The sequence below is a fragment of the Felis catus genome, chromosome A2 (genome assembly GCF_018350175.1).
Source record: "Felis catus isolate Fca126 chromosome A2, F.catus_Fca126_mat1.0, whole genome shotgun sequence".
Taxonomy (NCBI): Eukaryota; Metazoa; Chordata; class Mammalia; order Carnivora; family Felidae; genus Felis; species Felis catus.
In genome coordinates, this window is record NC_058369.1 from 71,191,020 (window position 1) to 71,204,507 (window position 13,488).

General features: G+C 43.9%; 1 protein-coding gene across 7 annotated transcripts in view; it reads right to left on the minus strand.

Annotated features, from left to right (window-relative positions):
* The window catches only part of HECW1 (HECT, C2 and WW domain containing E3 ubiquitin protein ligase 1), a 421,784-nt gene that overhangs the window by 236,922 nt on the left and 171,374 nt on the right, over window positions 1-13,488 (minus strand). For all 7 annotated transcript variants that reach the window (XM_019825270.3, XM_045052189.1, XM_006929092.5 and 4 more), the window contains one exon: window positions 3,212-3,536. In XM_019825270.3, coding sequence (XP_019680829.2) covers window positions 3,212-3,536 — 325 coding nt within the window. The remainder of the gene's footprint in view (window positions 1-3,211; window positions 3,537-13,488) is intronic.

The window sequence follows — 13,488 nt, forward strand, 5'->3', positions numbered from 1 at the left end:
GAGTACCCATCTAAGGGTGAAGGCTAGGCTGAACGAAGCCTGGGAATTAAGGTAATTTGCTATCACACATCCAGAGAATAGAGCTCCCTGACAAGGTAGATCAAGACATGAAGTATTGATCAACGGGCAGTAAATGTGCAGTGTCTCATCAATTCTGCTCAATGATCCTGAGAAGAAAGTTATGTTTTCCCCTCTGTTTTGGAGATAAGAAACCTAGAGCTCGGATGACAGTACCTGGCTGGGGCCATACATCTGGCCAGTGGCAGGGTAGAATTCTAAACGAGGTCAAGCTGTCACTGAAACCACATGATCTTTCCCCATTCTGTGTCACCAGAGAGAGAATCCTTTGTTACTCCGTATCGAGCTCATGGCCACTCATAAAGGAGGGCAACCAAATTGGATTTCACTGATAATAACGGTAATGCTACTGTCACTGTCCCATCACTGGGTTCCTGGCTAAGGACAGCACTGGTGTTGGTGAGAGGGCCACACATGCCCGTCCACATGCAGGTGTCTCACTCTCTATGGCAGAAGAAAAGTCGTGTATTCCTGGAGCTCTAGAGGCCAGAGCTAAAAGCATCACAAACCTGGCCTCACGTGGACAGGTGGTCCACTGGCATGGAATGATACCATACCAGGTTCCACTGAGATGTTCCTATGGGCAGCATGGGGTCTGCCGCCAGGCGAGGGCAGCTGTGTGGCCTTGGGAGCCACTGCATCGGCATTTCTTCAGTGGTGAAATGACAGACTAAATGAAATCATCACCTCTAAATCTTTAGGCCTAGAATGGTGATTCGATCTTTGGCAAGACACTGCAAATCTGACAGACACGTTACTAAGGACCTACAAATTATGAACTCTTAAGGCACACAGATAATTTTGGATTTGGAAATTATTTCTGAAATGCTATGTTGCCGAAAGTGTTGGCGTTCTGCATTAAATAACTTCACAGTTATATATGTGCAGCTACTATGAGAAGAGCAAACTGTCAAGTTAAGATCCTAAGATGACGAGCTGTGTTTACTTTTGTCTCCGTCAGAATGTCATGTTAACACCAGATCTTATTCATTCCTAGAGTTTTACGACATTCGATGCTGCTGACTGCCCCTTCCTTCCTCCACCACCTTCTCTTGACTTCTGTGACGTGGTCTAAGTCTCCATCCCTCCTCCACCTCCTTTGTGAGCACCTCTCCTGTCCGTCCCTCTGACAGAGGTGTTCCGGTCCTCTTTTCTACACAATCCACAATGACTTAATTGACTCTTGGGGTGCCAGTTACCCCAAACCTCCACCCACAGCCTGGATCTAGGGCTGAGCTCCAGATCTGCCCATTCCTTCACCTTGGATGAATGTCTTTGGATTTCTCACCTTCCCCACAAAACACTCTCCTCCTCCAATGGTTCCCTGAATGAATGAATGAATGAATGAATGAATGAATGAATGACAATAGGACTCACCACTGCAGGAAGGTACAGCTTTAAAGAGCTGGTTCAAAACTAGATCTGGGGCCAAAACCCTAATTACCTAAGGTGCTAAACAAGTAACATTTCACAATGAAAGTAGGGATGGGTGGGAGGGAGACTGTGGCAAAACTAAAGGGTGCAGACCAGGCTAAATGAGGCAGTTAATGCTTAACTTTAGCAAACTAAAGCCAAGTAGAATTACAGGCTCAGTCTGCCAAATTGAGGGCTTTTGTGAAAGAAGCTAGAAATTTGGATTTCAATGTGAAATCTCTACATTTTTCAATGTTGATAACTTATCAAATTTAAAACAATGTGGACTAAAAATATGCTTGGTGGGCTGTTATTTTGCAAGCTCTGTGTTAGATTGATGGTATCCAAACAATTTTACGCAAGAACTAATTTTTCAGCAAATTCAATTTTACCTAAGTCCAACTTAGCTAGTAACCATTACTTGTATACAAATTTAAAAACTATGTTTCTCCATCTTTACGATAATGCATATATTGTAAATACATCAGCCAAGCTGACTGCAAAGCCGTTAAGAGATCTAAAAATATTTCCCTCACAGCTAGTTAGTTAGATAGGATCCCCTTTAGTTTATCAGAAAAACAGTCCAGGTTGCAAAATACTTAGAACAATCCACTGGTTTCTGTGATATTCCATGTTAAATCAGCATTGTGTGTCAGAATGTGTAAATTGCTCCTTGCACAGACTGATGGCAGAAGGCCCGGTCTCCCTTGAACTTAGTGCCTGACTTGAGCGACTCCCCTTCCCCACCCAGCAACCACACCTCTGCTTGCCAGTTAACCAGCATAAATGTATCAATTTCTAACACATTCAATTCTAACATGTAAAATAGATCAAATACATTTTTTCATGGGATTTCAAATTTGTGAGATCTGTTTTCTGCAGCACACAGACTTGTGTGGCCATTTGCCTCTCAACCATCACTCTGTTCCCAGCCTGCAGTCTGCTTGCTGTCACTGTCCACTGAAGCCCGTTACATCTTTTGAATACAAAGCAGTAAGAATGGTCAAAGAACAGGTGAAAAGAGGCACATGATTACGTTGGAAACAAAGTAGAACCCCCTCTGTAGAGATGTGTGTCCTTTGCTTGTGTATATGGTGTTGCTTTGGTCTTAAAAACATACAGACTTGAAAACAGGCTTTTGATATTAACTTATTCATAATTACAAGAGCGTCTATACTTGCAAATGGTAATAACATTTGTGTTCAACCATAGCTGGCCCTTCTAACTCATGGTTTTCTTCCACTGAATAGAGATGGTAAGAGAAACCTTAGTGAATGGGTCTCCAGTGTGTTAGAATTTGCTGTACAGGGGTGCCTGGGTTGGGTTAAGAGTCGGTTAGGAGTCCGGCTCTTGACTTCGGCTCAGGTCATGATCTCACAGTTGGTGAGTTCAAGCCCCGCATCAGGCTCTGCACTGACAGGGAGGAGCCTGATTGGGATTCTCTATCTCTCCTTCTCTCTCTGCCCCTCCCTCACTTGTGTGCTCTGTTTTTCTCTCTCTCAAAATAAATAAATAAACTTAAAAAAAAAGAATTTGGTGTATAACACATTTGGTTGTAAATTGTGCACTTTAATTAAACTATGGAGTCTGTTGAAATATTAAAGCATACCTAAAAGTGCATTGTGAATGCTACGCTCATTGACCACCCGACCCACATGGCCAAGACCACTCTGTCTGCAGCACTCTGTCAGCGAGTCTGGCTAAGCGCTGTCCTACTCACCAATGAGATACATGCCAATCCAGTCTCCAGCATCCACTTCCTCCTTGATGTCCCAGTGGATCACCAGGTCCTGAGAGTGTCCTATGGAGTAGTAGGAGCTGCTGACCATAAGTGTGGAGCGGCTGTCTGAGGTGACCAGGTCGGTGTCGCTGGTGGAGCGGGGTATGGTGACGGTGCCGTGGGGGCCGGTCCTGATGGCCATGCTGTGGAACTGGCCAGGGTTGTAGCTGTGACGGAGTGGCTCCTTGCACCGGCGGCGATTCTGGGAGTTTCTAGATGGGGATGCCATGGCGGCCAGGCCTAAAAACCTGTTCTGGTACAGATTCTGTGGGGGCAAACAGACAATGAGCAGGGGTGGAAGATGCCAGCTCCACAATCACTGTCTTCCCAGGGAAAGAAGTATATGCTGGGAGAGATAGGCTGTGAGAGAGCTGCTCTCCAAGGGAGATCTGAAATACGACACAAAGCATCTTCCTAAGGGTTCACACAGGGATGGCAAGAACAAAAATGCAAGCTCCCTGAGGGGCCATGCTTTTCCATGCTCTGCTGGGGTCTGTCTCTCCCCGCTCCTTCTAGCCCACAGGGATTAGGAGAACCAAATGGCCCTGGCGGTGTGACTGCCCCCAGAGTGCCGTCCTTTGAGAAATCCAGCATCAATTCAATTGGATCCAATTTTATCCAATTTATACCCTTCTTTAGGGTTGATTATGGTTATTATCACTGAACATTTTAGTGATCCCTGTAGCCTTCGACACCCTATACACAACCCGGAATTAGAGGCGGTCCCTGCTGGGTGAGGCCACCAGTCTTGCATTACAACTCTCTATCCTACAGAATGTCCCAGTCATCTGAGATTTCTATTAAGGACCTCTGATACCTTAGTAATCTTCAAACACCATAATTTCCAACAAAATCCAATCTCAGAGAACCATGTCTCCCTTGGAGCCAATGTTATTGTAGAAACCATTGTATCTGATGAGAAAAAATGCATTTTTTTTTATCATTTGCAACATTGAGCATTCCATGTGAGCTGAGCCGATACTCAGCAATAGCTGGGTTGTTTGTAGCTTTTAAAACATGGGGAAAAAACATCTTTTCGAACTTGCACAAGGGATTCTTTTTTTGAAACAAGCAAGTGTTCTGACTCCATCAAAGTATATTAAAACTGGGATTTAAATGTACATTTTTGGGGTTCCTGGCTATAAAAGTACATGCTATTCTACAACTAATAACACTTTTGTTTTCAAGAGAAGATTAAGGCCTAAAAATGTGTTGAGTCATGCAGTTTAAATCCCAGGGGCAGTTACTTATTACACACATCAATCAAATGCAAGTTCCTGACTTTTTGTTTACACATCATGAGGACCAGGCTTCAGCGACAGTCTACTCTTTGGATTACATAAGTCTATTTAGCAGCAATTTAGGCCTGCACTTTTTCCATCTTCCAAGAACAGGGCACTTGTAAAAAGTCCATTAACCTGATGAAGCACAGTGTTGGCATTTTGTGTCTCGGTCCTTAATGGCCATGTGGCATGCCTATTCATTCATTATTTGAGTCTCTTGTTAGGCATTCTTCTGGCCCCACTGGCGGTAACCATGGAATTTACCATAGGCAGAAAAGCCAGACTTCAGAAAGCATCTCATCACACTATTGGTTCCATGTGGTCATTTTTTTTTTTAATGCTTGTCATTACGACAGTATGAACATGGACAGACCACATTGTCACCTGGAAACCAGTCTTCCTGTGAGGAAGACTGGCAAAGCCCAGGAAGCATGAACTATCTGTGCACTTCCCAGGTGCCCTGGCTCTTCTGGGCAGTTCAGAGACCTCGGTTACCTGACCATCCTCCAGGGCCTTTGTCCAGAGACCTTTGTAAATCTCCAACAAAGAAAGGCTGCTGCTAGAGCATAAGATTTCTGCAGTTTATATAAACTTCATGTGGACTGATAACATCTTAAAGTATTATTATGGAGATTAAAAACAACTAGGAATTAAATACTCAAGAATATAATTGCAAGTTAAACAAAAGTTGGTGCAGCACCTACCAAGTTCCAACCTGTGTATTCCAAGACGATTTACTTAATTAATCCTTCTGGTCCTCAGTAACCATTTGTAAATGGGCTGTTGTCAGAACTTAATGAGATAGTGCAAATCAAGCCCTTAGCATAGTGCGTACTCAACAAATGAAAATCTACTACTAAAATACTACTGATACTGCTTTACTAAAAAAGCCTCACTGAAACACAGGTCTTGGGCAGTTGGCCAGGCTCATTCACTGGCCAAGGGTCCCCTCACACCATCCCCAGAGCCCTCATACTTAAATCCTCCTGCAACAAACCCACAAATCGTTTCTAGTCATGGCCCTGCAGGTTTAATCACAAAACTGAAATTCCAAACATTAAACAGTCTAGTGTATTTGTAAAGGTATCATACCAATTTTTTGGAGGGGAGCATCCCTTTATCTGAAAAGTTTGTGTTTGAAAAAGGGTATTTATGCATTAATGTTGAGGCAGAGGGATTTTTATTGACATAGTATCAGTCACGGCCTCAAAAGAGATTATAGAGAGCTTTTCTTTTGTTGAAGACACTTGTGCTGTGGTATTTTTATCAGAATTCCCTGGAAACCAGGCAACTCTCCTGAAACTGTCAAGTTACACCAGTGATCCCTGTCCACGTGGTGGGAACTAAGGCATAGAAGGAAACATTAGTCAAGGAAGACATTTGTCAGTAATTTACTTGATTGGAATAATGGCATTTGCCTGGAATAAGAAGGGCGTCCTCGGAGCTGTTCCTTGAAGGCTGCACTCTCCCACCCCTGTCTTTGCCCACATTCTCTCCGTTTGTACTTGCAGCAGAAATGGTATTCCTGCTTCAAGATTACGCTCCAGCACCAACTCTGCTATAACCTCTCCTTCCAGCCTTTTCCCATTCCTGAAAACATGGGCCTCTGCTCCCTGATCCCACAGGAATCCCCTTCCCCTGCAGAGATCCTTACTGTATTATTGCTAGTTGACCTGTTTATGTGCATCCCTATGCTGTGAAGACTTGAAGCCAGTGTTCCCTGCTCTTTATATCCCCTGGAACTGGCATGATTCCTGGTGCACACACACACACACACACACACACACACATGCAGAACTTCAAAACTTTAATTAATATGATGGATTTTCTTCAATCATGTCATTTCTTTTTGCAGAAAGTGTTTAAGTTTGCCATTAAAAATAGATAAAATATAGAAAGACATGAAAAGTTAGTAGATAGTGCAGAGAGAGAAGAAAATAGAGACAAAAAGTTATGTACAAAGGCTAACATAAAACTGAATGTCATCATGTCCCTAAACAGGTGTTATCGTTAAAGACTCACGACAGCTGCCTCTTGAACGCAGCAGGTGGATAGCTGATTCCCAACGTGCGACTCCTTTGTGGCTATGTTTTCCCGGGCATTCACAAGTGTTCCTAGCTCACACTATAGACTCATCCGGGTGGAAGAAATAATTTAATCATTCTCCCTTCACATCTGAACCGTGGGAGATAGAGGTGGATCTGTCCTGTTTTTAAATGGCCGTGGATAAAAGACCACTCTCTTCCCAGACAGTGATTCCACTGTTTTACCATCTCGCAATTCTTCCTAATTGCTAAGGCAAATCTTATGGGACAGAGACCTGACTTCTCCTCCCTCCCTGCAAAGAGGAGTGGCTTTCCCATTCTCTGTATAAGGAGGATTTTAACAGTATCACTAAATTGCTTCCAGTTTTTTTCTCCATCCCACTAAGTAATTCAAGTGTCTTTTATTTTCTCTTGCCTGGGTGAAGAGTAACAGACACTGATAAGAAACCAAGAGAATATTAGTCACAGTTTCAGCAACACTGTAATTTTCCAATTATTGGTTGTAATCAAGGCTCTCTGGTTGTGGGCTATGTTAAGCATAGATTTTAACTGACCCTTGAAAAAGTGAATCCAATGTGTGAGCCGCTGAGAACAATCTATCACATTGTGACCTACTTCATAGGGAGTAAGCTTGCATTTGCTGGCTGTTTTCCTATGTGCAGCAAATATCCAACAATGATATTTTGTTTACTTGTTTTGCTTTCCAACTTAAATAACTCAAAATTGTTAAAATGTTTTTAATTAAGTGATATATTCTTGGACTTTTAGAAAATCTTGGGCCGGCCTTGCATGTTTAATGTTTTAAGTTATTCTTATGCACTATAGTAGATTAGCAAAAACAAAACCTTCTGTAAGGAGATGGAATCTTAAAGGAAAAAATTGTCACTTCTAGGGAAGGGACATGTTATCATAGATTTTTTTTTCAGAACACAGGGAGACAAAAGATTCTGCTTTGTCAATTTCTAACTGACAAAGTCATTAATAGCTTTTCTGTTTTGGAATATATAAAGTCGTGAGTGAGTACCATCTCAGAAATGAAAAGAAAGTGGACAAAAGCCATATCTACAATAGAGAAAATGATTCTTAAAAATTGCCTCTACACTAAGAAATCAAAAACAGTGAGTGGAAAACACAGGCCCTGAAGGAAACCTCATTAAAGTATATGAGACGAGGTTATAGAAACTGGCATTATTTAGCTGGAAGAAGGACCATAACAGTTTTTTGAGTTCAGGAACAGATTTTATTTTGAGCAAGTACATGCCTGAAGCTTTTTTATCCTACTCTCAGCTCTGGTTTTGCCATCAGGGGGTAATGGAACTTAAAAAAAATTTACATGTAACTTGTCTCTACAATGGATTTGAGAAAATTTGCAACAAAAGAAACGTACGGGGAAATAGAGGAATAGAGACCTGACAGAAATTGCAAAGTAGCAATACGGAAAAGGATAATAATTATGAGCATTTACTCTATGCTGGGAGCGTGGTGCATTATCACATTAGAAACCTCCTGAGTATCACCCCTTCCTTGTCGGTGAAAACTCAGCTCAGAAAGGTGGTTAATAAACATTCCCAAGGTCCTCTTACAGTAGGAAATGGGGATGTGAGCCTGCTCTGTGTGACTGAAGTGGGCGCTTTTATCAATCTTGAACACTCTCTCCAAATTATAACCTGGGCAGATATAGTTGCAGAAACTGATTCAAATATTCCTCTGATCTTCTTGACAACCAAGAAGACATAAAGAAAGCATAGTTCTCATGATCAGAATATTAGAATTTTTGCTCCCTCCAGATTCTTAATAAAATGCTTCACTTTAGACTTTACATGGGGAATACCACAGGATGTGGTGAACATTATCTTTTAAAAAACTGTAAAATCACAAACAGTGGCAGATTCTCACACAAGTTTTTGACGAAAGTCAAGGTTATAATAGAAAAGGTCTATTTGGGGCTGTGTTTCGCTGTGTTTCCTTCTGACCACATGCAAAAGCCCCTTGGGCTTATTCCACCCTTTATGCTCCAAACCTCCTGCTCTCAGTTCAGTTCCTATTCCCAATCCCACATCTCTCTGTCCGGCCTTGATGCAGATAAACCAGAGCCTGAATGACCTGTTCTATCTGCAACGGTCTTACTTATTTCTTATCAGTTCCCTTCTATTAATAAGCAAGTGCCAAAAGAACACGGGCCTTGCCCAGCTCTTATGGATCTGCATTTCCAGCTAAAGTGGTGCCTGGTGAGAAGGTAGTGAGTGCTCAGTAGATGTTCTGTCGGATGAATGAATGAGTGAGTGGATGGTTCGGGATGGGGCGTATCTGCCTCTGTGTTGCAGAGCCATGACATGATGCTTTGCTGTTTGAGTTCAGGAACCCTTCTCAGTGCCTATTTTGCCTAAAGCACAAGGCTTGTTGTCCAGAATCCCCATGACAGGCTCCTGAATGACACTGGTAAGAAGGGAGAGGTGGGGATGAGGTCCCAACCCTGGGTCCCCTTCCGCATCTCACATCCTGAAATCCAAGTCTAGCCTGTACATTTGCATGTTTGCTCACGGGACAGAGGTGGCTGATCTGACAGATCATCAAATGGCCAAGCACTTCCAAGGAGGAAAGTAGGAGGTAGCTGCAATATTACCATCTCTATCCAACTCTTTAGCTCCTGACACCTGTCCCTGAGACTGTGCCTCAAAACTGTGTTTTAAGCCTCGAAGCCATGTGTTGAAAAAGCTGTGTTTTGTGGTGGCCATTGTGCAGAGGAATATCACAGAATTACATAAACTAAATTGTGTGGGCTCCTTTTCTTTGAAGAAGAAATAGAATCCCACACATTGCCGGCTGGAAGGGAACATTAGGCGGAAGAAATTTTAATAAGCAAATCAAACTAAGTCAAGGAATATCCACATAGGAAGTCATGATTTAACAGACAAGGGACTTGTTAAAATGACAGTCAAATGAATTATTTTAGGAACACAAAAAGCCTTACCCCTAACGGAAAAAAATATCCAACAATAGGTTTAAGAGAGTTGAACAGCCCCCACCCGCACTTCTCTTTGGGGCCCCCAGTGATGGTGGCAGAGGGACGTCTTTGTTTCTTGTTGCTCTAATGCCATTCTTGCAGCTTGTATGTAAGAGAGGTGAGCAGGAGGCCCGGCCGTGCTTCGAGGATATGTACCTGTCACCATTTCGGTCAAATCTGGAATTCTTGGTGCAACTCTGGGCCACTTGGGACATTTATGCTTGAAGGTGTTCAAGAACAAAGCTGTCAAAGTCTGGGCAGGGGGTAGGGGGACAGGGTAATGAGAGAGAGGAAGGTAGGAGGCAAGGGGGGCCGTCCCATGTTATTTAAGGGAAGCATCTCCTTCTGATCTACTTGAAAAGAGACATCGCTGAAAGTGGTCTTCCTCTGTGTGTGTATGTGTGTGTGTCTTCGTGAGACAGAAAGATTGGCAGACAGATGCACAGACTGACAAGAGACAGAGAATGAATAGAAATGCACAGATGCCTTTCCCTTTTCGATCTCAGACATGTCCTTGTCTTCCTCAGGAGAGTCTCATCTTGATGCAAGTTGGAAAGGTCCCTTCTTTAGGTGTTGACACATGCCAAAGCAAAGAATATGCTCTTGTTTCCCAGAACCACAGTGTCACTCCCAGCAGGTCATGGCGCCCAAGCCCCAGGGACCCCGCTGACCACTTGGGAGCCCCCCGGTGGGAGTGCGAGGGAGCAACGAGGCTGTGGAACTGGGCAGCCATAAACCACACCCCCGACCACCACAACTCCACTCCTGGAGCCACACAGGGCTGCTGTGCCAAGCAAGGTAACTGTGTCTCTTCCACACCCAGGGCACCGCCATCTGCCTAACAAACCTGACCCATAAAACCAAGTCACAGAGACCCCCAGAGTGAGTGGTGGGATCGTGTCCAGTCCCTCCTGCTGCTCTAGAAGGGCAGTGGCCTGCCTTGAGCACAGCACGTGAGCAGGGGAGCTATGCCTGGAACCCAGGCTCCATGGCTAGGACCCCACTGCCTTACTCAGGAGGGAGCATCAAGCTTGCAAAGAATGTAAGCCATGGTGTGTTTTGCTCCTCTGTTCACAATCCTGTTCAGATTCGCTGACTAATCGTCAGTGTGGTCAGGCAATGAATATAGTTCTAAAAAGGACATTTCTGCAGGATTGCAAATGAGGTGCTAAGTTTGCATCCATATTGAAGTTAATCCTCAAATACCTTATTATTTGTTGCGGAGGCTCAGGGCACCATAGAGATGCTCTCTTAAGTTGTGGCACCCCGTGGGAGGCTAGGTCCAGCAGAGTTGGTCAGATTTTTAAGTAAAAAACTGTCTTTTGCTTTCTTCCTTCCTTTAGCCCATTCAACGAGCAGATGTTTATTGAATCATTAGTGTGTACAAAACATTGCACCAAGTATTGAGTATGCACAGAGGGATGGATTAAACAGTGCTCCTACCCTCAAAGAGTTTTGCACAGGAGGTGAGCATTTAAGCAGTCAACTCTGACACAACAACAAGGACCACAACAGGAGAGGTAGGCAAGGTCCTTGTGGGAGGGAGAGAGATGCTGGAAATAACCTTCCAGATGGGAGAACAGAGCCGCCGTGTTTGGAAGGAGAAGTGGGAAGGTCACCAACTGGACCTGGGCAGAGGGAAATCCAATCTAAGCAGAAGGAGCTCTGTATATAAAGACTGGGTGTTGTATGGAAACCAATTTGACAATAAATTATATTTTTTTTAAAAGGCAGAGCTTGACAAGCATGGCATACCAGTGGATTGAGGGGAAGCCAGGGGGTGAGAGGGGAGAGGGTCCCACAACACACCAAGACATAGGACCTCCTCCCTTGGAGGAGGGGCCACAGGAGATTTTTTATCTGGGGAAGGATACAGTCTGTTCACCTTAGAAACATCAGCCTGCATCAGTGAGAGGAGAGCTAGGGGCAAGGAGTCTGCTATGTCTGGGGAAGCCCATACTACATCAATCCTGAAAGCCAAGTCCCCCTGTAGGGAGCACTTTCATCAGATGATTAAGTTAAACCCACAGTGCCATCTGCAACCGAGGCTCTAAGTCTCATGGAAGGATGAGAGGTAAAGGAACAAGGTTCTTGAGGGGGTCCTTGAGGGGGTCCTTCAGGGGAGTGTGTAAATGAAGGAGGCACAGTCATGGAGACCATGGACATCACCGTGTGTGGCCTGTTTCCACTGGGATCTCGTGGCCCTTGCATTCACTCTGGAGTCTGGCAGTGTCAGTGCATCTAAGGCAAGTGGTACTTGTGCCTAATTTTATTGTCGGGGACACTGCATCACTTAATAACATGTGCCCTGGGACACTTTGCTCCTCAGAACTAATCAGGAGAAATAAATGTCAGGATTTTCGCATCCTTCATTTTCACAGCTTTGCCAACATTTACGTCAATACAAACTGAATTGGATTGGTTTTCTGGAACGTACTGTATTTGAAATCTTATTTTGCCATAGAATACAGTACGAAGGCTATTCTGTACCATTATAGTGCAAAGTAACATCACCAATGGTATATTATGGCTAACTAATATGTAATTTGAACACATATGGGCACATACAGTGTGGCTTGTACCACACTGGAGATGAGGCATATGTTATGAGCTGGATACTATCTAATGGTGAGAAGATACATAAATTAATCATTTTAATATAGGGTGACAAAGAAACAAGTTTAGAGGGATTTGCAGGATAGGAAGGTAATTACTCATTTTGTTAGGGAAGGAAATAAGACTTGGATAGAAATGTTTTAAGCAGAAAGAACATATGGAAAGGCGTGAAGAGAGTTACAAAGACTGCCCACGTGTGTCCCGGGACTGAAAGACCAGTGTGTCTGAAGCAGAGGGTATGCAGAGCAGGAGCAGGGAAGGGGTGGGGGGTGTGAGGCTGGAGCAGAATCAAGACCAATTTTAAGGCCAAGAAAGCCCAGGTAAGGAGAGAGGCTCTTTGGGGGACACTGAGCCCTTTTGAAGACAGGAAGGAGTAGTGGGGGACTCCCCTACATTGTGTTTTCACGAGTACTGTGATTCTGAACACTGTCCTTTGGGCAGAAGGAACACGGCAGGCAGTTTCTGCCAAGGTCCTAGAGGAACTACCGGCCAGGTATATAGACACGCACAGCTCTCCCCTCAGGAGGATAGGTGGTCATCAACATGGCTTTTTTTAGATCACCTGTCAGGACGGAGGAAGGCACCACCCTGGACTGCAGCTCTAACAGAAGTGCCAATCCTTGGGATCATGACCCAGCATGGCCCATGATCAGTATACAGGGGTGCTGAACCAGCCACAGCAGCATTTCCTTTTGCTATCAAAGTGCCCCAGATGAACACATCCATAGTTGGTATTAATTCAGCATTCATACGTGAGACCATTTTTTTGGAAGACAACTTAGAGCAGTAATAAAGAGGCAAACACAGCTCGCATCTGGCAACATAAATGCATCTGGTTTCTCCCTTCTGTGTCATACTTATGCCTTTCCCTTAACTTAAGAAGTGGCATGGCCAGTTCACATCCCAGATGGGGTCCTGGGTGAGACATTCCTTCCCAAGTCCCTCTCCTCCCCTCATTGTGCCCACTCCTGATATTTCCAGTCCAGGCTATTCAAATCCAATGCTAGCTGTCACTCATTCTCTTAGCCACACCAGGTTGTACCAGTTCAGCACCGAGGCTATAATACAAGAGCCGGTAGAGATGGTTTAAATCAAGAGATATCCTTTGGAAGAAGAAGGAAATAATTAAGAACTGATGCTATTAAAAAGGATGAGGCCTATCTTCAGTGATTTAGTTTATTGTTTTAAGTTTATTTATTTATTTATTTATTTTGAGAGAGACAGAGACAGTGCATGTGGGGGATGAGCAGAGAATGACAAAGAGAGAGA